At 27.1% G+C, this 24,693-nt stretch overlaps 1 protein-coding gene across 8 annotated transcripts in view; it reads left to right on the forward strand.

Moving 5' to 3' along the window:
• The first annotated feature begins 601 nt into the window (after window positions 1–601).
• The window catches only part of LOC107453670 (AMP deaminase 2), a 38,265-nt gene continuing 14,173 nt past the window's right edge, over window positions 602–24,693 (forward strand). Inside the window, exons 1-13 of one of the 8 annotated variants that reach the window (XM_087163689.1) lie at window positions 602–674; window positions 1,123–1,188; window positions 3,144–3,351; window positions 5,694–5,829; window positions 7,578–7,758; window positions 11,019–11,214; window positions 12,502–12,631; window positions 16,685–16,816; window positions 18,463–18,507; window positions 20,363–20,425; window positions 20,516–20,647; window positions 22,511–22,674; window positions 24,043–24,169. In XM_087163689.1, the coding sequence (XP_087019815.1) occupies window positions 1,125–1,188; window positions 3,144–3,351; window positions 5,694–5,829; window positions 7,578–7,758; window positions 11,019–11,214; window positions 12,502–12,631; window positions 16,685–16,816; window positions 18,463–18,507; window positions 20,363–20,425; window positions 20,516–20,647; window positions 22,511–22,674; window positions 24,043–24,169 (1,578 nt within the window). In that variant the 5' untranslated portion in view covers window positions 602–674; window positions 1,123–1,124. Of the gene's footprint in view, window positions 710–1,122; window positions 1,189–3,143; window positions 3,352–5,693; window positions 5,830–7,577; window positions 7,759–11,018; window positions 11,215–12,501; window positions 12,632–16,684; window positions 16,817–18,462; window positions 18,508–20,362; window positions 20,426–20,515; window positions 20,648–22,510; window positions 22,675–24,042; window positions 24,170–24,693 lie in introns of all 8 variants that reach the window. The other 7 variants (XM_087163691.1, XM_087163688.1, XM_087163690.1 and 4 more) reach the window with 7 other exon arrangements.

Below are 24,693 nucleotides of genomic sequence, written 5' to 3' on the forward strand. Positions count from 1 at the left end.
TTTTAAAAGAGATTAATGGATTCCTTCTTTCCTTGAAATGTTTGTTGGGTATAGTATGCAGATTTTTGACAAACACCAAAAAATCACAATAATTATATTGACAAAAAATTTTGAATAAATATCTTAGAAGTTTCATTAAATTTATATAAATAACAGAGGGGGACAAAAAGAGATTATAAGAAAATAATCAGAATATTCCAAATGCAGATAGAATTGTTTTAGAATCAAATTTAAGAATTTTAATTTAAATTTATAATCTAATTTAATTGTTTTAGAATCTAAACATTATCAAAAAGAAAAACTGATCAAAAGCTGATAAGTCTTAGTTTGTAATGAGCCCTAAAATTGATTCACTTTATTGATAGCCAATTAAAATTTTAATTTATTATGATTTAAAAAAATTAATATAAATATTTAAGAAATTAAATTTATAAAAATTAAAATTGAATCTAAACAGTATTGAGAAAACAAACAACGTTAATCATTTCTAATACAACTTTTATATTTTTATGTTTCATTTCATTTCAACAAAGCGCAAACACACGGAAAAAATCATATTTTGTGAATAGCACAAGCATGCAAACTCTGAGAAAGAATATCATCATATTCAGAATTTGAATCTGGCATCACGCGTCTCGATCGTCGTCTGCAAAGATTTAAAAGCGTTTCTCCAGGTACGTCATTTAGTAGGAATACGTCAAAATCTGAGGTACTTTGTTTGAAATGTAGATTGAAAGAAGTTTAAAGAATTTGGATTAGTTTCCCTCCTTGCTATAAATATTAACACATTTTATGTCATCTTAAATATTAATAATCTTGTCAAATATATTAAACAAAATAATCGCAGTTTTTTGACGCTTTCATGTTTAGCTTTGTTTATTGTTTATCTGGAATGCCTAATGCGTGTTATTGTGACTAAAAATTTCGAACTTATGTCTAACTTTTCTTAAAATAATTATTTATCTGCATTTGAGAAATTGAATTAATTAAAAACTTCTTTATATATGATTTTATCTATAAGTTTCGCTCGTTTTGTTTACATGAAAACTGCTTAAATTTCTATTGGAGCATTAATTTATCTAATTTTAAATTAATCAAATTAAGTACAACTTTTTTCTTTAGATATGAATGATTCGGAGCGAAATCTTCTACATGCTACAGATGAGTGTACAGGATCTTTACTTTCAGGTACATAATTTAATTTAATTATTTTGATTTATTAAAAAAAAAAAATATTGGTCTTAATCATAAACATGGACAAAATAATTAAAGCAAAGTATTTTATAATGTCAATTTTTTGTATACATAACTAAATGAAATCCTTTTAATTGGAAATTGCCCACTTTCTTGGGAATCTGACTTGAAAAAAAAATTCTGAAATTGGAGACCGTAATGAATTTAGTTTTTTTGCCAATTAATAAAATTTGATCATTCCTAAGTGTAATTACAACAACATTAATTTGTTTAAAGCGTTAAGAGACTATGTATACTTGCTACATTTATTATGAAATAAATATTTAAAGTTTTGTATACTTTAATTAAATTTTAGCTGGTTTTCAACTTTTTTATAACATAGTTTTAGTTTTTCATTCATGTAATGATTACTTAAACTTATAATTTTTACAGTAATCCTGAAACTACATTTATTTTGAACTCTGTTTAATTAAGAACGTTTATTTGTTTATTTATTTTTAAAAATGGGAACTATTAAAAGATTTTAAGCTTTGAATTAGTCCCTCTATATTTTGCAATTTTAAGTTACAATTACTGTGTCTTTTCCAAATTCATTAAAATTAGTTTGCAAAACGGTTATAAAGTTACTTATGGTAGTTGTATAGTGTTTTTCCAATTAATTTTTAGTTGGAAATCAAGTCAGAAGGTTTTGTATCGAATTTAAGAGCCTCATTTGACCCTTGGGTAGCAGGTCGTACATTCCTGTTTTTAATGATATTATTTAGTTACTTCACTTGTTTTAAAGTTAAAGTTTATTGGAAATCTATTTGATTTTTTTTCCTTCTTGAAATATGGTGTACAAAATATTATGTAATAGTAATTTAAATGCTTAAGAACTTTTTATGTATTAAAATTATGACATGTCAAAAGTAACATTACAAAAAAATATAGACATCAAGAAAGTTTAAAAATCATTAGCAATTTACTATCTTTCTAAATCAAAATGATGTTGAATGCACTGCAAGTTTTACATAATCTTTCTTAAAAAAGATCAGTACCTCAGGTTATTAATTATCTGTACTGCTTTAAATTTGTTACAATCATAATATTTTTAGTGTTTTGTTTTCTGACCTTTAAGTTCTTAGACATTTTGTATTCAGGAGTCTTAAATAATTTTTTCCTATTTTTCATTAATAAAACTCTAGAAATGACTAACTGCCAAAATATTAACTTGTGATATTAAACAATCACATTACATTTTAAATTAAGATTCTTGTTTGTATCTTTTCATAAACATTAATAAAATATAGAATTGTATTTCATAGTTACTAATCTTATCAAGAAGTCTTGTTTAAAGGAATTTAACTTTTTTCTCAATTTTGATAATTTTTTTGAGTAAAAAAGTGTTGTTTTTTTTATTTTATATATATATATATATATATATATATATATATATGCGCTATTGGTTTAAATTTATTTTTTAAACAAACTAATGTGATTAAGGAGTATGATATAAAAGAAAGGAGGTCACTTATTTTTATTTTATGAGTTAAGAATTAACATTGTCTTTTGTAACTTTTTAAAACAACTTCTAATTTGTTTTACATAGGATTTAATCCTTTAATCAAGGATTTTTTAAAGCTGTGAAGTCTGTAAACGAATAAATAACTTTTTTTTTTCAGTTCATATGTTAACTTTATGTTGAAGACCATACTTTTTTTTTTTTTTGTATATTTGGCAAAAAAAAAATTTCAAGCATAATGATTAATAAAGTTACTTTTCATTTACAATTTTTCTATATCAACAAATAGAGTAACACAATTCATGGAACAAAATTTTTATTTACATCTTATAATGTATTTATATATATATTTTTTTTTAAATTTAGTACTTTAATGATGTGACTTTTACTTTTTTTATGTGATTTTTATTTTTTATAAAATCAGTAATGCATCATTAATTGTTTTTAGGCGAATCTGGAGATGACCCCAAAGAATTTAAGCTAAAATTAGTCTCAGCTGATGATGATGACGATTACCAGGAAGGTGCTCAGGCGATGATGAACCATTCCCAGGAAAATGGAATGGCAAATGAAATATCAGCGCCTTATGAGTTGCCCCATTTTCCAATTGAGGTCTATGAATCAAGAAAAGTCATCCAAAAGAAATTATGCCCTAGGTAAAAGGAAACAGCTTTACTAAATGTTATCTTTTTTTTTTTCTGAATCTATTTTATTATCTAAATTCCTTCAATAGGTATATTACAAGGAAGAGTTTGTAATCTTGATTTTTAGCTTTTTGTCCTAATATTTCTGATTTTCGTGTGTGTTCAATACATTGCATTTTTTACAAATACAAATGTGGATTTTAAAAAAAATCGATTTGAATAATCATATGATTTGGATTTTTGATCCAGCATTTTATTTCAATAAGAATTAAAAATAAGCTAATAAGAATTAAAAATTTTGCTTGTCCAAACTTTAGTAACGTCCCCTAATTCTATACACAATTTAGGCTTACAGCTTTGCCTAGAGCAGGGTTTCCAACTTACATGAGGCCGGGGGCCACAATTAAAAACACAAATCAAATGGCGGGCCCCAACTTTATCAAAATTTTATGTAGAACTCTTCTATGTTTGAAGGAACATTAAATATTACTTTCAGATATTTATTAAGTTGTAAAAAACAAAAGTATTGAATTACAAATTAAATTAAGAAATAGATTTTTAAAAATATTTAATTGCATATTAAAAAATTCTGGCTATAATAATTTTAATGTGCACCTATGTATTAAACAATTAATGTGCAACAGATATAAAACTTTAAAAAAGTTGGTATTAAAACTTACATAGTAGCACACAAAATGTTCAATAACAAAATTGAGATTTGTCTGCTGCAATGAATATGTGTGTAAATATTTTCGTCCAAAATGACTGGTTTCAAAAGGTTAAATTGGAGAATTTCGCATACATGCTGATACACACATGCTAAATTATGTTCAGAAAATACCCAAAAAAAATTAAATTAAAAAGAGCAACATACACGATTATTTTTGTATTTGAATAAATATTTTCTTGGATGCAAAACCTGAGAAATAAATTTTTTTGCACCTTTGGTATGTTAAATTTAACAGAAACGAAGAAATTAGGTTTTTATTAGCGAGAAAAGTATTTTTAACCCATATAGATTTTTTACGAAAATTGTCCGCAAAAAAATGACAATTAATATATTGTAGTTTGCGGGCCACAAAAAAAGGCTTCATGGGCCAGATGCGGCCAGTTGGAAACCACTGGCCTAGAGAATTTATTGTTTCAAACTTTTTGGAGATGAGTTACGTGCTGGAAATGCAGTAATAAATCTTGTAGAATGAAGTTTTATAATTATTGATTCCTCTCTTTCATCGGATATAAAAATTATCAATTCTAATCATCAATTCAGTAATATCATAAAATATTCAAATGATAAATTGAAGGACTATTCACTAAAATACTCTAGAACAAAAAAAATTGCCTATTCACTCTACCTACATTTCAAAATGAAACCTAACTTTATTGTTTGATTAAGCAAGTCTTTGACTCAAATTTAAATTAAGTATGGATGGGTGGCCTAATGTAAACAATAACAAGCATCCTTAAACCGGAAGAAATTTAGAAAATTTCCGGTGTATCCCTCCGCTTATGTTATGACTACGAGGCGATGTGTGAACAAGCCTAATATTCTATGCAGTTTTGTTATTGTGATTTGGGTTCAAATCTAAACATAATTGTACCATTCATAAGAGCTTTCAGAAATGTATTGATTCTCAGAGGTCGTAAGGCCAAAAAAAATTTTGGTAAGTTAATATCTCATTGTGAATAATTCTTAAGGTTTGCCATGTTTTGTATTTTATTCCTTATTCGGCTACATTTGAATAAAATGTCGCCAAAAATATCTTTAAAAATATCTTTTTAAGTTAGCCTAATTAGAAAATATTCTAATGATTATAATATTAATATGATAATGCTTCAGTTTAAAGGCTGAAAGAAAGAACTCGGTACATGTGAAATAGTGCTAAAGATATGATGCAATAATATGATGGCTCGTTTTTTCAATCTGCGGCGTAAAAATATATCGGAAGCAGTAACCTAGAAGTCTTGCGAGAGCAATTTAACCACTAGCGCCACCACCCTTAGCTTTACACAATCACCCATCCATTGGTGTGTGAAAAAGTAAACTATTATTTGTTATTTATTTAATGCAACAATACTGTAAAAAAAAATTATATTTTCAGTTGTTCAATGCTCCATTAGTAAAATTATACTAGAAAAGATTAAAGAGTTGTTTAGTTTAGAAAGATTTTTATTGAAATATATTGCTGGCTTTAATTCTTTAATAATCAATGCATCAAAAAATTTTGTAACTAAAATTTTATCACTAATTTCTTTTTTATTTAAACTGTAAAGTTCTATTGTTTATTCATACCTAGTTGATTGCTTTTAAAAAGTTTTTATTATTATTATTATTATTATTTTGATTATAAAAGGGTACAAAAAGATTTTGAAGATAAGAAAAGCATTCTAGGAACTGAACCTGATGAGGATTTCATTTCTCAAATTAATGAACATGATTTTGTTCCTCACTATCAGAGAGTTGCTGTTAGCGGTGAAGATACTTCAGGGGTAATTATTTTGTTTTATATAATTTCATATATTAATATTTAAGTGTCTTAAATAATGCAAGACAAGGTAAATTACGAACATATTATGGCGCAAAAATTAACTAAATGACGATAGTGTGTATTTGATGATACATGTGAATTATTTGTTCTTTATTCGCATTGTCAGCTTCATTCAAAGGTTAGCACCCCTGTGGCAGAGTTTCTTCGGACTTTCTGCGACAAATCTCCCCAGCATTAATATTTTTCTGCAAGATACTTTTAATAATAAAAAATATATATGTTACTAATTTAAAGTAACAAAAGCGTCAACTTCAAAAGAAAAAAACCTTGGAAAAAATAATGTAATTTTTAAAATTTAATATGTAATATTTTTTATTCTATTATGAGCTATATTTTCGCATTTTGTAGGGAGAAAACACACTAATTATTTCCTTTTCTTTCTTTGTAAGTCATCATCAAATTTAAAAACAAATTAAAAATAGTGAAATCCATAGCAGTAACTAACGAAGAAAAGAAAAAAAAGATTGACGGCGAAATCACGCCAAATTGAACTCTTTATAAAAGGTTGTTACAAATTCATGTTTTCATTTCAAGATTCAGCTATTGTAATAAAAAAATATCAGATTAAAATATCGGATTTTAAAAACTATGTGGAAATCAATAGTAATAGCTGCCAAAAAAAAAAATATAACGTATATTTCTGCAGAAAAGAAAACCAAAAATTTTTACTTCATTATTCTCAAATGAAAATAGAAAAATTACAAGCCTTTTTTTTTTTCACTTTGATGTGCTAGAATGGTATATAATTTTGAATATAATTCTGAAGAGAAGATAGAAGCTTTCGAAAATTTCTGCAGAAAAGAAAACCAAAACTTTTTACTTTCCAAATGAAAAATCTTTCTGCAAGAACTTAGTAACATTCTGCGACAATGTTGCCGGGTCGCCACAATTCTGCCACAGGGGTTAGCACAAAGTATCTTCCTTTGGATTTAAATCTCTTAAAATTGAATTAAAATTGTTAACATTAAAAGGAAATTTCTGGATTTGATCTTTTTTTTAAATCTTTAGTTAAAAGTAGTTACTTTTTTATTCACTTTTGATATCAAGTAAATTTAGCTAGTAAAATTTAGTCATATTTATCTAGTAAAATTGATTTCATTGTCAAATTTATTTAAGTGGATATATTTTTTTTCTATTTCTTTATTATAATATAAATTTTAATATTACTTTCTTGTATTCTTCATTATTTAATTATGCATTTTTAAAAAAAATTTTTTTATAAAATTGATTTTATTGTCAGCTTAATTCTGTACTTATGTAATGTAATGTAATGTGAACAATTTATTATTACATTAGCTTTTTTTTAAAAGCAAAATGCATAAAAAATTAAAACTTTTTTTATTAATTTGTATGTTTAAAATTTTTTTTTTATTAAAGATTGATAATTTTTATATAAATTTTCCTGGTCTATTGTTTATGGGATATTTGAAATTAGTTGCAAAACTATCAATGTCTAATCTTTAGTTCTAAATTGACTGGAATCAAAGACATAATTTGAAAATCAAATCTAAAATTAATGCTTAAATTTGTAATTTGAGTGAAATCTTAAGAAAGTGAACCAAAGTCAGGTATTTCAATTATTTGATATGAGAAAAAATATTCCTCGGGTTGACATTTTTTAATATAATTGACAAAAAATTTATATTTATTTACATTTAAGCAGTATTAAAATTCTAATATCTTTCTTAGGTTCCGTTAGACGATCTTCGTCAAGCTGGACAATTGATACAGCAAGCTTTAAAGCTAAGACAACAATATATGATATATGCTAAGCAATCATTTCCCATTGTGACTAGTAAATTCTTGAAGCCACAAGCTGCTGATTTTATGCATACACCAACTGACTGTCCCTATGCAAAAGACATAGGTGGTAAAGTATTGTCTTCTTAAAATAATATTAGTTTTGTTTCTACATATTATCTAATTTTGTTAACTCAAAGAAGCTTTAAATTAATTTTAATCTCTATTTTATCATTAAAGTACCTATGCATTGTATATGTGAATTAATTTGTTCCCATTGTGACTAGTAAATTCTTGAAGCCACAAGCTGCTGATTTTATGCATACACCAACTGACTGTCCCTATGCAAAAGACATAGGTGGTAAAGTATTGTCTTCTTAAAATAATATTAGTTTTGTTTCTACATATTATCTAATTTTGTTAACTCAAAGAAGCTTTAAATTAATTTTAATCTCTATTTTATCATTAAAGTACCTATGCATTGTATATGTGAATTAATTTGATTACAAATGCTAGATAACTTAAATAATTTTTATTATTATTATCGTTTCTTCTTTCTTTTAATTTATAAATGATAGCTTTATAATTTATTACTGCTGTAAATCTCAGAAAATTGCAAGCGAACACTATTATTAACTTGTTTTATTAAAAATATTTCATTACTTGTTATGTGGCTAAAAAAATTAACTGGTTGGTTAAATTACATTTCAAGAAAGCGCAACTTAAAGTTTTTTTCAACTGTTTTTTTAACTATTTAATTTAAAATCTTCTATTATATTTTTTATTTTATCGGCATTGAATCAATTGTTCGTACTAGGAGCTTTGTGATTACTGTATTTTCCAGTGTATAATGTCTACTTTTTAAGCCCCTAAAGGCTATGAAAGTTAGGTCTTGTAATAATTTTTCAAGACTCCAAGAATTTTTTTTTTCAAAAGTTCTTTAAATGACTCTTGATTTAAAAAGTTTATCTTACCTTATCTGTAAGATAAATACAAGCAGAAAAATATTAATGCAATTATTACACTACTGAAACTTTTATAAGAGAAGAAGAAAACTTTCTACATCATTAGGTATGTCTTTTGGTTACTTGCAATTTGAGTAACCTATTAAGATCTACTTTATAATTTGTGTTTGTTTTTCCACTTTAGAAGCATTATTGTTATTGGTCAAGTATTTGTTTCCTTTTCAAATTTGTGGTCAACTTATTCATAAAAATTCATTTTGAAATTATGAAGAAAATATTGACTTATACTATGCAAAATGTTGCGATATAATTTATTTCAAACCTTATGGTTGTCTCTTTATCCCATGATCTTTTATGGATCATTTTAGTTTATATTTGTCATAACTATGGAACATTTTTGTTTGCTATACAACATTTATTTATTTTGCTAAATTTCTTTATTTTAAATATCTCGTTCGGTAAAGGATCTAAGTGCATTTAGCAGGGTTGCCACATGTGACTAAAATGCGACTATTTGCAACTTTTTTCCACCTGAGGCAACTATGGTAACTTTTTTTTGCCTGAAAAGGCTAAAAAAAGCAACTATTTTCAGGAAAAGGAGACTATTGGAGGACTTTTCTGTTCTCCTAGCAATGTTTTTTTAGCATAAATTGGGTTGACAACCTGCAGCCAGCAAATAATTTTTTTTTTTAAAAAAAATAAGAAAATATTGAATTGCAAATTTGAGTCATCACTTTTTAATGCTCTCAATTTGCACAGATTCTATTGTAAATCTATTTTGTTTCTCAATCGCCTTTTCAACAGTTATTACTACGAAACTCTGCATGATTTTAAAGAACCCAATTTTTAATACGATATTATGATGCGTGAATATCGAATTTTAGTAATCACTTTTCAAAATATCTATATATATATTTGCTAAACCAATTATTCATAAAAAGGAAAAAATTTTAGAAAGAGTATGTTTTTTTTTAACAAACAATTATTTTTCTGAATTCTAGCATTTAAAAGTATTTAATTTTCTGCAAATATACTGATTTTTTTAAATGAAAATTTATTGCTAGAACACTAACGTTTATTTAAAAATTATCATATTGGCTATCAACTTGACTAAATGGATCATGGTATATTACAATGAAGTCATTTAATAAAATTTTAGTCATATTATTGAAAAATTTTTGTTCTTATTTAGGCAACTATTTTCATAATTTTTGGCAACTATTTTCATGCTTTAGGCTACTAGAAGCAACTATTTTGTTCATTTTTTTCTGTAGCAACCATAATTTAGCAATACTGTTGATGAATACTTAATGAAAACCTGTCATTTAGCAGCAAATTAAAATGGATGTGAATGCCATGACACAAACAGTTAAAATGAATGTTGAAGTTTTATAAATTTTGCAATTAGAAACTTGCAAGCTAGAAATAAAGTCGAGACATTGTCATTTCCTACTGTGAACGATCTTACTTACTTTAAAGGTTGTTTGCTTAAATTCACTAAAATTTCCTTGAAATCATTGGTCCACTCAGCTCTTTAATTTTGATATGCCTTTTTTGGAACTGGAATAGTTTTTTTTTCTTCTTAACTATCACTTTGCCATCTTTACATCTTTTGGCAAACATAATAGAACATAGCATTACATATTTTAACTGATCATTGCTGTATACCTAGTAAGTAAAAAGGGGTCAGTCTGGTCCTTCCAAGATTGTTTGTGATGATCTCTTAGAAATCCAAAGTCTTAAAATATAATCATAATCAATTTAATAAAAAATATATTATACTCTCTCATAAAAATTCTATGGTATTTTTTTCAATTTGATTAATGAAAACACTTGATTAAATGGAACACTGTCTTTTCAACTATACATAAATATTATTCTCTTAGATAATTGTATATCATTTTCTCTATAAATAATAATAGAATATATGGTAAAGTAGTGTTGTTTTTTTAAATATAAATATGTATATAAAACTTGGGTACCTTATACCTACTAAAGTGTACATTACGCATAAACCTACAAGGGGTTATGGATGACCTACCAAAATATAGAGGCCAGCCACTCTGGTCCCTCATATAGTTCTAAATATAAGGTTCTATATATATACATGTGAATAGCTAAATAGGCATTGAAATTAGAACAAATTATGAAAAGTCAGCCAAAATGGCCTGAACCATTTTTCTAGTTTTAAAGAAAGGTTAAGGTTTAATGTTATGTTTTATAAGGAAAACATTTTTTTTAATCCCATCAGGCTTTTGTGTAACCAATTTTTTTTAGTTTCACCTTCTCATTCATACTTCTCAAAAGTTTTATAATAATTTTTGCTCAAGATTTGTTTAGATTCTGCTGTTATTTTTAATTTTTGGAAGTATTTTTTTTTCTTTTTGTCAAAAGATATTTATTCTATTTGTATGATTATATTTAGAAAATGTTGATCCCTGGAAAAAAGAATTTCCTCCTGATTTAAATTATGTATTGAACATGGAGGAAGGTGTTGTTCAAGTGTATAGAACAAAAGAAGATGTGGAAGATGGAAGGAGACTTGATTATCCATTCCCATCTCTTCAAACATTTGTGACTGATATGACACTTCTCTGTGCCATGATCACTGATGGCCCTTTGTAAGTAGTGCCTTATTTTAGTTGAATTGAGATAGATTTTTTTTAAACTTGTTATTTTAGATAAGAAGAGAACTATCTCTTGAAAATGATTAGGTTATTATTTTGCAATCAGGATGCCTAACCATTTTCAAGAAATGGGCCACAAAAACTGCAAAATGAAATGTTGAGGGCCGACATTAACATAATGCTGCAATAAAAATGCAGGGAATATTTAGATTCTTTTTTAAACTAATGTGAATGAATTACAAATGTATAATAAATCTTTTTCTCTTGTGATGAAAATAAATTTATGTAAATAAATTTAAAGAAATACACTTAATAGATTACCAAGCCAATTATGGTAAATTTATATGCATACAATAAAAAATCCAACTTAAATTTAACTCAAAAAGTTAACTCACACTAATATTCAGAACACAAAATTTGCTACTTATATAGTATCAGAATAATGTAATGACTGTTGCTAGATTTAATTAGATAGATTTAATTAATATAGGTTTTAATTAATAGTTTGATTATAGATCATTCAGAAATTATAGTGGAGGAGAATCTTTTAATTCTCCTAGTCAAATAATAATACTGAAATGATGTCCTATGTTTTAGGAAAAAAACTGTCCTTTAAATATTATGCTGGACGTTAATTGGCTAAAGAATGAATCTGCGTATTTTATGTATACTATCCTCATTGCAAGCTATAAAGATAAGAGCCAGTTAAACAATCAATCTTTAACAGTCTTTAAAAATGCTATGAGTTTTACTGTAGCATTCCAACTATCAATTTTTTTATTCTAATTAATAACAGGTGGAAAAAAGCAACATTTACTTTATTAAACATTAATGAAGTCTACATACCATTAAATAATATGAAGAATACACTTCTTTTAAAGAAAATATCTCTGATATTTAATTTTAACAATATCATGTGCTTGTTATTCTGCAAAATAAATAAATATTTTAAACAAATAAGTAAATCTAAGTTCTATTGGTTAAAGTTTTGATAAGCCAATGTATTTTTATCACTGTTTTGAGTAATCAAAACTTTATACTTACTTAAAAATAATACCTCATCTTTTCCTATTTTCTTTGTGATTTTAGTCAAACCAAAGTATTTATACATTTTGTTGGCTTTATGATTATGCATTAATTTTGCTATCTTTTGAACCTGATGATAGATAATTCCTAAATGGATAATACCTGGGAAAAGTTATGACAGTTGATGTGGAATTTTCAATTTTAGTCTTTTGATCTGTCAGAAAATTCTAATTGCTCATTTTTATTTATTTATAGGAAATCATTTTGCTACAGACGCTTAAGTTATTTGAATTTAAAATACCAGCTTCATGTTCTCCTTAATGAGATGACTGAACTTACAGCACAGAAATCAGTTCCTCACAGAGATTTCTATAACATTCGAAAAGTATTTATTTTTATTTTATCTTTTATTTAATATATATATATATATATATATATTACAGTGTTTTCACTACAGCGCGAGAACGCGAGAATCTCGCATATTTTTTTATATTCTCGCATTAAAAAATTATTACCGCGAGAAATTCGCGCAAACTATAAACCAATTTCAAAATTTGCGAATTTCTCGCATTTTGAAAAAAATTTCTCATTTGCGCCATTTAGAATAAAATCCGGGTAATCCGGTAGTGGTTCAATGCTTTTATTGTCAGAACCTTTAAGAACAACAGAACACCATCCTTCTGAACCACGGAACCTCTTTCAGAACTCTGCAACTACGTGTTTACCGTACGTAAGGTTTCTTCATGTAAGATGTTCAAATTTTTTGCTCGTAAATGTAAGATGGACAAATACCTTGCAAAGCCAATATCTTCTACTCCGAAACGGACAAATGAAAATGAAACAAATGTGGGTAGAAATGATCAAAACGAAACAAATACGCATTTGAGCAACCTAATGAGAATAGCTGATGGAAAAGTAGATGTGGAACATTTTCCATATTATGATGCAGCAAAAATATTCAATGGTTTAAAAATTAGAAGATGTTAAAAATGCATTATAATAAAAGAAATAATTTTTTTTCAAGTCTCTTGGTGTTTTTTTTTTTTTTTTTTCAATTTTTGAAATCTCACTTAACTTTTTGAAATCTCACCCTGTTTTTGAGAAAGGGTGAGAAATTCTCACCCATTTTTTTTCTGAGATGAAAACACTGATATATATATATATATATATATATATATATATATATATATATATATGCTTAATAAAGTTTTTTTTCTTTGCTCATAAAATTTCTTTTCTTTGTGTATCCAATATTCATTTAACATGAAATAGCTCAATTATCTTATCTCCTAATCTTCTTTCAAAATAAGGTGAAGGTGATTTTCCCTGATAGCGTCTGATAGATCGAGACGGATAAAGCTGCTTGAGACAGCTATGGCTGACAATCGGCTGTTGTCCTATTTATTAGAAGTTGCAGTAGTTGTCCCTGAGAGCTAAATCCAGGCTATAGGCTGTATGTGTGTTGATGTTCCATTTAAACTGTTGCCTGTGTTATTGTTTGACAAACAATGTTTCCTTGTCCTGTTTCTAAAATGCTCCTGAGTTTTATCATTTGATTATTTCACAGTATCTGTCAGAGTTTACTGCACTAGAAGCTATAAAATTTACCTACTCTGATTTTAACCAAGTCTGCTTCTCAATGAGGCAAAGACGTGGCTGAAAGATATATAGCTCAGCATCTACAAAATTGCATTACTTGGTTTGGTAATAATGTAGAAAATAAACAGATAACAGACTTTATTGTTGAGAATGCCAGCGAAGTAACCATTGAATTGAGGCACAAACCATTAAATTCACCATAACTGTTTTTCTGACTAATAAGAAAGCAAAAAAGTAAATTTAATTCTCTTTATTTCATTTTCCATTATTAAATTTTATGTACCATTGAAGGGATTTAATCTTAGACTATGTCAACCTTCATCTGTCAAAAGGTACCTCAAGATAGAATCAAGGAATTCGATGAACAAATACCACTAGTTGATTCATACTGTTTCATTATTTATATCGATTCGGCTCATTATATTTTCTTCATTTTTTTTCTAGCATTTCGCTCATTACTTTTCTTCTTCAATAATGTTTATTGACCGCGAGACTTTATTTATTTACCCGGATTTTTTATTTTTTTTCCTTTGAGCAGTAAAATTTTTAAGCAAAGCAACTGTTTTTAATGTGGAATATCCATTTTTGTTGGCAAGTTCATATCGCGTCCGGAGGTCACCAATGAGGGGATTCATAAATAGACTATGTCAACCTTCATCTGTCAAAAGGTACCTCAAGATAGAATCAAGGAATTCGATGAACAAATACCACTAGTTGATTCATACTGTTTAATTATTTATATTGATTCGGCTCATTATATTTTCTTCATTTTTTTTTCTAGCATTTCGCTCATTACTTTTTTTCTTCAATAATGTTTATTGACCGAGAGACTTTATTTATTTACCCGGATTTTTTATTTTTTTACCTTTGAGCAGTAAAATTTTTAAGCAAAGCAACTGTTTTTTATGTGGAATATCCATTTTTGTTGGCAAGTTCATATCGCGTCCGGAGGTCACCAATGAGGGGATTCATAAATAGACTATGTCAACCTTCATCTGTCAAAAGGTACCTCAAGATAGAATCAAGGAATTCGATGAACAAATACCACTAGTTGATTCATACTGTTTAATTATTTATATTGATTCGGCTCATTATATTTTCTTCATTTTTTTTTCTAGCATTTCGCTCATTACTTTTTTTCTTCAATAATGTTTATTGACCGAGAGACTTTATTTATTTACCCGGATTTTTTATTTTTTACCTTTGAGCAGTAAAATTTTTAAGCAAAGCAACTGTTTTTAATGTGGAATATCCATTTTTGTTGGCAAGTTCATATCGCGTCCGGAGGTCACCAATGAGGGGATTCATAAATAGACTATGTCAACCTTCATCTGTCAAAAGGTACCTCAAGATAGAATCAAGGAATTCGATGAACAAATACCACTAGTTGATTCATACTGTTTAATTATTTATATTGATTCGGCTCATTATATTTTCTTCATTTTTTTTCTAGCATTTCGCTCATTACTTTTCTTCTTCAATAATGTTTATTGACCGAGAGACTTTATTTATTTACCCGGATTTTTTATTTTTTTACCTTTGAGCAGTAAAATTTTTAAGCAAAGCAACTGTTTTTAATGTGGAATATCCATTTTTGTTGGCAAGTTCATATCGCGTCCGGAGGTCACCAATGAGGGGATTCATAAATAGACTATGTCAACCTTCATCTGTCAAAAGGTACCTCAAGATAGAATCAAGGAATTCGATGAACAAATACCACTAGTTGATTCATACTGTTTAATTATTTATATTGATTCGGCTCATTATATTTTCTTCATTTTTTTTCTAGCATTTCGCTCATTACTTTTTTTCTTCAATAATGTTTATTGACCGAGAGACTTTATTTATTTACCCGGATTTTTTATTTTTTTACCTTTGAGCAGTAAAATTTTTAAGCAAAGCAACTGTTTTTAATGTGGAATATCCATTTTTGTTGGCAAGTTCATATCGCGTCCGGAGGTCACCAATGAGGGGATTCATAAATAGACTATGTCAACCTTCATCTGTCAAAAGGTACCTCAAGATAGAATCAAGGAATTCGATGAACAAATACCACTAGTTGATTCATACTGTTTAATTATTTATATTGATTCGGCTCATTATATTTTCTTCATTTTTTTTTCTAGCATTTCGCTCATTACTTTTTTTCTTCAATAATGTTTATTGACCGAGAGACTTTATTTATTTACCCGGATTTTTTATTTTTTTACCTTTGAGCAGTAAAATTTTTAAGCAAAGCAACTGTTTTTAATGTGGAATATCCATTTTTGTTGGCAAGTTCATATCGCGTCCGGAGGTCACCAATGAGGGGATTCATAAATAGACTATGTCAACCTTCATCTGTCAAAAGGTACCTCAAGATAGAATCAAGGAATTCGATGAACAAATACCACTAGTTGATTCATACTGTTTAATTATTTATATTGATTCGGCTCATTATATTTTCTTCATTTTTTTTTCTAGCATTTCGCTCATTACTTTTTTTCTTCAATAATGTTTATTGACCGAGAGACTTTATTTATTTACCCGGATTTTTTATTTTTTTACCTTTGAGCAGTAAAATTTTTAAGCAAAGCAACTGTTTTTAATGTGGAATATCCATTTTTGTTGGCAAGTTCATATCGCGTCCGGAGGTCACCAATGAGGGGATTCATAAATAGACTATGTCAACCTTCATCTGTCAAAAGGTCCCTCAAGATAGAATCAAGTTAACATGTCTTGTATACTAGTGAATTGGTATTCAATATTCATAGTGGTAGTTACGCCTCACCATTTACTTTAGAAGCACATAATCATTTTATATTCTGTTATGAATTTATATGAATTGCTTTTTACTTAGGTTGATACTCATGTTCATGCTGCTTCTTGTATGAATCAGAAACATTTACTGCGTTTTATAAAAAGAGCTATGAAGAAATGTGCTGGAGAAACTGTGTGTATATCAAACGGTGTACCCCAAACATTGAAACAGGTGAGATGCCTCTAAAACTTTGGTAGTGATACTGTACTATTGTTTTTCTTTTTTCAAGGTTTATTGCTTTATTCTATATTTTATACTATATTTAAGCTTATATTTCCTGCTATATCATTTCCTTTTTCTTGACGTTTTGGTTTTACATACATTTCAGTTTTTTAGTTGTGCAAGTCTTATTGCAATTTCATTATGTAGGCTGAAGCCTGCAAAACCTTCATTATTTCGCATTTAAATTTTTTATGATTGCATGTTAAAATACACGCAGAGTAAGATATTTTTTACATAATGTATGTATTCCTTATTATTTTATGTTTTTCTTTTATTTGTTAATTTTCTTTATGCCTCTCTGTTTATTTGGCTTTTATCTTTAAAGCTTGCATGTGCACTGTATACCTAAATTATGCAGATTCATTCTTTATGCTTTAACCTGTTAACACCCATCATTATATTTGAAGGACAGTTTTTTTCTAAAACATTCACTGTGATGGGACATTTTTTCAGTATTATTATTAGACTGGGAGAATTAAAAGATTCTCCCCCAACATAATTTCTGAGTGATTTAGTTATCTATGAATTGGAACTATAGATCTAGAATTCTAAGAAGCAGGGACTTTTTTTAATGAAATGGTAACCATCAGTTGGAAATAGCTAAATAATTTACCATATATATTTTACAACTTTTTCCCTTAAAGCCACTTTTTGTATCACTACAGTATAAAAAGTGAAAATGTGTTAAAAAGACTGCATGTGAGCCATTTTTCAAAATATCACTTAGCTTAAAATTAATGAGAAGGATTAAATTTTTGAATTAATTTATTTGAATTTCCTACAAAAACCTATTTATTGACTGGTGAAAGCAAGTTTGTATAATGAAAATCTGTCAACCCCATCATTTAAATCAGTTGTTTACCAAATGTTTTCGAAAATTTATAAGCCATTAAATAATCTTTAGTTTTGCTGTAAATTACCATGCTAATATCATTAGGAAATTCTCAGAATTTACATAAGGGTAATTCAATAATTAATAGCTGCATAATAAAATGCACCTATTTGCCCCTTTAATTTTTAAATGACTTAGTTCAAAGTTTGAAAGAAATCTGTAGAGTTGGTTCTTAAGAAATAAAAATCAATATGGCTTTAAATTAAAAATATGGCTTCTCGAGAACTGCTTGTTTTTATTTCTTTCAAATTTTGAATTTTATTTATTAATTTATTTATTTTTGAATGTTGTATATATGCCAATTTATGTACTAAAAATATGTTAAAAATTTGTCGAAATATATTCTACCCCTTAATGCCTTTTTCTATTTTTTTAAATTATAATCCAGTTTCTTTGATTTTTTTATTTTATTTTTATACAGCTGGTTTTCTTTTGCTTTTGACTTCTATCACTAACTTTTCTTTCATTTTAAATTGAGTACTTAAATGATATATTTTAAATTGTTAATTATAGAATATGTGATTATTTATGTTCGTAATACGTAATTTGTTTCTAAACACAATATGTATGTATATTTTTTCTTTCCCAATGAAACACTTTTTGCAGCCTTCAAGCATTTAGGATCATTATTTTCTGCACCAATAAATGTATAAAACTGCTCTTACTTCAGTGAATAATATTTTATGTTTTCTTTATTATAAAGTGGATGAAATCTGTACCAAGCGTCACAGAAATCATGAGTTCTCAAGTAAGAACCAAGTAGATATTTTATAGGGCGAATATTTTCCTTGCATATATCTAACCTTACTCACTAGTTTTCATTATATTCATTATTGCATCAACTTATCGTTAATATTTCATATTCACTATACGTTTTTGAAAGGTCTATCCTGTTGTTTTTTTAATTTATTATTTTTATTTTACCTCAACTAACATTTATTTATTTTCTTTTGAAAGAGTAGACTGCTTTTTTGTTATGTTTTGTTTTGTTTTTAAATTGAAGTTGAAGTTTTGTTTTTAAATTGTTTTGTTTTTAAATTGAAGTTGAAGTTTTGTTTTTAAATTGTTTTGTTTTTAAATTGAAGAACATATTATAATTATATAAAATGAATTTAATTGCTGTTAATTACTAGATAAAACTATAAATTTAATAATAAACAGAAACATGTTGTTCTTTAAGTTTCAACAATGTCAATTATAAATGGGAAATATTATAATTTTATAATTATTAATGTGTAGTATTTGTATTTTATTGACTATAAAAGTTTCTAAAATTACTTGTCATGATTATTACATAATATTTTGGATACTCTGCAATATTTCTTATAAAATTTATATTTTATAACATTTGCATTTTTTTTCCTTCCTATTTTGTTCATATTCACAGCTATATTTATGAGAAATATTCAAGAGCACCCAATACTATGAAGCATTGTTAAGCATCTAAAATTCATTGTTATATTGCATTCACTGACAAAACTTTTACTTGTATTGCAGTTACTTTATATATCCGTTGTATTATATATCCACAGTAAAATTAATATCACATAACCTGGCATACAAGTCAACTTTTCAGACCCCTAAAATTTTGCAAAAATAAGGGGGTTAACTTATACATTCTTAATAAAATTGGACATTCTTTGATCCTAAAATAATGATGCATTATAAACAATGATATTGATATGAATATTTCAGTATCAATTTAACCATTTCGAAAGGAATTTTTAATGTGTTATATACAATACACTAAAAGGCATTCACTTTTTCAGGGCACCTGTTCTGTACTTCTTTTTTCACTCTTTTATGCCACCTTTGTTCATCCATTCCTTAGGATGGACATGCAACGCTATTTATTCTATATAAAGTGTTTAGTTTGGGAAAAGTCTTGCGCTTCACGATTATCATTGGTTTTGACTGGCGACCATCTGCTAAGCAAGTTAACACCACAACAAACTAGGTTTTTTTGTGCCCTGTTAACCTAATAAACTGGTCTCCTCGGAGCATTTGTTAATGCATCTTTATTGTAAGGCAAATGTATTATATCCAAAGTGACCAATGTGAAATATTTTTGACTTCAGAAACTTTCGTGCATTTATATTTTTTTTTGTTTCTTAGGTTTAGAAATTTTCATTTTTTTTTTTTCAGCAGCCGAATTATGTACCCAATATACCAGAAATTTGTTGTCTCATGATCAAAAATAGGGGATCACTGGTATATAGAGTATATCTAACAACATCTAATATTTTTATAAGAAAAAAAATTAAATATATTTTGCTGATGGGGCACTCACTTTCAAATAAATCTTGAATTTTACATGCATCAAAATTTTGTACTGTTCCAAATGCTTGTAAAGGTGATAGAAATGGGGAATAGATGTATTATTGGAATTAAAATTTTCTTTTCTGCCTTCAAATATTTTATCTTACAGGTTTGGTGATAACAATTAAATGCAATTTTTTTCTAAGCATAAATATATTTACTAATGGATATTTTTCAATTTAATGATTTTTGTACATTTTTTAAATTTATTTGAATTGTTTTAATTAAATGTTATTAACTTGTCTGAATTTCCTCATTATGTTATTAACTTTTATTATTTTTAGGTATTTGAATCATTAAATCTAACAGCTTATGACTTAAGCGTTGATGTTCTAGATGTGCATGCAGTAAGAATATGTTTTTATTTTTTTAAATTTTATTTTCTGAAATATGTAATTATTTAAACAAATTATTAAAAAATTATATTTTATCCTTAGGATCGAAATACTTTCCATAGGTTTGATAAATTTAATGCCAAATATAATCCTATTGGAGAAAGTAGATTGAGAGAAATATTTCTAAAAACTGATAATTTCATTGAAGGAAAATATTTTGCCCACATCCTGAAAGTAAGTTGATTATTTTTATTGTAAATTGATATATATTCTGAAAGTTAGAGCAATATTAAAAAAAACTTGAATAAACCCTGAACTATAGATTTAAACTTATTAAAGACATCTTGACATGCCACACACCTCCAGCTGTTTTTGCCATAAAATCACCACTAACATGCTCACGTTAATAAGCAATTATCGCAGTAAAACAAAAATGTTAATGGTTTGTATTATAGAAATATAAAAGAATGTTCTGATCTGTATAAGGCATGGAACACATCCGGCCTGGCAGTAAGTTGTGGTTTACTATTTAGTTAAATGCATTTCTTGGATGTGCAAGTGGTTAAATTAAAACTTTTGTGTTATTCAACTTCTGCTCCTTCAAATGTATGCCTTTTAAGAAGCTAAAAATTTATACACAGAATGACTAAAAAAAATGTCCCACACATAAAACTGTAATTTTTATTCTCATTAAAATCATCATTGTATTTGACACAATAGCCCCCAGTAGCACGAGACCTTCTGCTTAAAATTCCATCAGAGTGACCTATTTCATCACCTGGACTGCCAGTCTTTTATCCCAATCACTTTAAAATTTGATTCTACAGAATTAAGCTATCAATGTTTTGGCCTTCCTCTTTTCCGACTAGTAAGAGGATTTGACGCAGAAATGTTTTTATTAAAATACCGCTAAATTTTAAAATAAGCATGATAACAGATGTAAGCACGTTACAAAATTTTCTTTTATAGGTTCAACTAATCTGCTGATGTCTTATTTTATTCCTTATACAAAAAAATTTTTAGGGTTGCCAACGTCTTATGACATATTCAACAAGAACTTTTATCTCAGAGATGAACCAACTGATGTTTTAAAAGAACTGGCATTTAAAAGCATACAAACTATTCAAAATTATATAATTTACAGTTGAAATAGACAAACTCTAATCTAAAAGTAGTTTTTCTTTTATGATAAAAAAATCTGTATCCTATAGTTTTATAAATGATATTTAACATCATATTTAAATTGATTTCAATGCATGTCCATCAAGTTCATAATAATCTTTTAATAATCTTTATAAAAATCTTTTGATAAATCTTTTGATTCACCAAAAGATTTATCCAAACTTTTGATCCACGAGATGGAAAACTCTTTAAAGTTATGGATTTTTTTTTTCGAACTCATTTCCTTACTATTCTGATAAAAATCATGGTCAATACAAGCTTTGCAGAAATCTTTTACATTGGGGAGTTTCTTGAACAAATGCTTCAATTAAAAAATAGTCAAAGGTGATTAATTTAAAACAGAAACTTTCGTTTTATTTTTATATATTACTTGTTATTTATCTCTCAGCATTGTGAAAATATTTGAAGTTTTTTTTCCATTTGGTATGTTTTGCCTTGGTGGGACATCAATTGCATTGAAAAGGCAATAATTAATTCAATAAAGCTGTTGCTCTAACACACTGTGGAATTATCATCGTAAATATAATATTTTAGATTTAAAGAATATACAAGAAAAATTGCTATGACATTAGTTTATTAATCATAGCTATTATTTATTATAAAAATCAAAAGTTTATCCTTTAATAAAAAATTCCATTCTATAATTTTTTAATGGGATTAGAAAACTTTTACAGACATTTTCTCTTATGACAGTGCTAAGTTTAGTTGATGTGAATTGTAGAACTTTATTGAAAATCTCACACTATCAAACTATATTGAATCTATTAGATTTCTTTCTGATTGAAAGCTTTTTAAAAAAATTTCATTATTTTTTCATGTGAAAAAAAGTTTTGTGTCAGAGCTTTCAAGGCTATAAAATTTTCAGGGATATTTGCTTTTTTTAAAAAAAATTTTTTTAATTGTTTATTCCCACAGGAAGTTATGAGTGATTTAGAAGAAAGTAAATATCAAAATGCGGAATTCCGTCTTTCTATATATGGTCGTAAGAAAGATGAATGGGATAAACTTGCTCGATGGGCCATAAAACACAATGTGCATTCAAATAACAACCGATGGCTTATTCAGATTCCTAGATTATAGTGAGTTTAGTTAAGATTTTTACTTTTGTTTAGAAATTGTGTTTAGTATGAAACTAAGTATTATGTTCTACTGTTAATTTCATTACACTTTCCTTAATTGATAAATTTTAACCTATAGTTGTGTTATTATCTATGTGTAAAATGAAATCCTTTAAACTGTTTACATTTTTCAGGTAAATAAAGCCTGCTCCACAATTCTTGGGTATCTTTGTTATTTTTTCTTTTTATTTTATACATTGCCTGTTCTCAGTTAACTCCTAGATTCATATACATTTGTCTCACAGACTTCACAAAGTACATAGGCGTAAAAGAAATAGTAAGATGAGCTTTAAAGTACTTTTCCAAAATGTTAACTGAATATTTAAGAATGGTGCACTATTGCATGTTTTTTTTATAATCTGCGTTGAACAGCCGACACAATTCTTAAATTTATGACCATCAATGTTCAACTCTGTAGCCTTGTAATTTTGAATCCAACTCAGAAGACAAGGGAACTCTTGGATCGAGCATAGGGACAAACTAGCCTTTGGGGAAAACTTTTTGATGTAACAAACCCGCATTTGCATTACATGAAGTGGAAACCCACGAAAACCTCCCTTTGGGGCAGGGGATTCTAACCCATGGTGCGTCTACCTCTGAGGATATTTTATATCAGCACTGTGGTCACTGCTAGCGGGAAACACAATTTGTATCAACCAGCCTCCATTGGAATTCGAACCTGGGTTACCTCAAATGGGGGTGAACATTCTCCCCCTTCAGTCACCGCTGCTCTCCAATTTATGTTTATGAATCTTGGGTTAGGACTTGGTTTTTATACTCCTTTAATTCTTTACTTTAATTTTGTAACACAATTGGTGTTAGGACCTTCTGGTCTTGAAAAGTTATAAAAGTATCCTATGCAGTTTTTATTTGTTGAATTCTATTAAATAAATAATTAATTGCTTTACAAATATCTGTTGTGAACTGTGTTTAAGTAGTCTAAATATTTATGTAATTAAAATAACATCACCTAATATCTTTTGTTTAGTTTTCATTTAAAATAAAAATAAAAAATTGATTACAAGTTTAAGAAAGGAAGTAAATCAAGATTTTACTAACCTCATAGCATGTACAGTATAGTATGAAACAAATAAAATTAAAACAATTAGTTTTAATATTGGTTAGTGTTTAATGAGTTTTAGAAAAATGTGTAAAAAGGTAATTTATTTTACCGTAGCTTATCAATTGCTCATTTTTGAAAGTTTTGAAAATTGGATTATTTATAAATTTCCCTTTTATTTGTTGCCTTTTTTCAGCATTTCCTTATTTTTAAACACGTTGGTTCTTAGCAGATGAATGGAAAAGTTAAAACATTATTCTTATTTTTAGTGACATCTTTAAGTCAAACAAGTTGGTGAATAACTTTCAAGAAATATTAGATAATATATTCATGCCTTTGTTTGAAGCCACTAACAATCCCAGTAGTCACCCTGAACTCCACTTATTCCTCAAATATGTAAGTAATACAATCACAATTTATGCATTTTGCTAAATGTGTTAATTTAATTATTTTTCTGCATTCAAGATAAGTACTTTTGGAAAGAATAATTGCTAGTTTTGTTCATGGGTCAAAAATAAAATGTTTAATACTGTTGACATTTCTTTTTTAAAAATTATTATATTCGTGAATATGATCTGCCTCCCTTCTCCTAATAAGTTTTTAGCATTTAAATTTAAAAAATGCAAGATTTTTTTCATATTTATATTTGGAATTTAATGAATTATATTTGAACTTGTCCCTTTATTTTGTAAAATATATTCTTAAAAGAGTTAAACTAAGGAAAACAAATCAAAAAGAAAACCGTAAAATAAAATAACGAAGAATATAAAAAAAAAACTGTTACTCAAATTGATTGAAACCTATTAATTAAAAAAAAATTTAGAAGATTAAACTACAGTTTTTAGACCATTTGAAGTGGAATTTTGAGAATTTAAAAAAAAAAAAAAAAAAAAAAATGTTTTCCTGATAAATATAAATTC

This window comes from Parasteatoda tepidariorum, chromosome 5 (genome assembly GCF_982258835.1).
Source record: "Parasteatoda tepidariorum strain Cologne lab strain chromosome 5, Ptep-v5.0, whole genome shotgun sequence".
Lineage (NCBI taxonomy): Eukaryota > Metazoa > Arthropoda > Arachnida > Araneae > Theridiidae > Parasteatoda > Parasteatoda tepidariorum.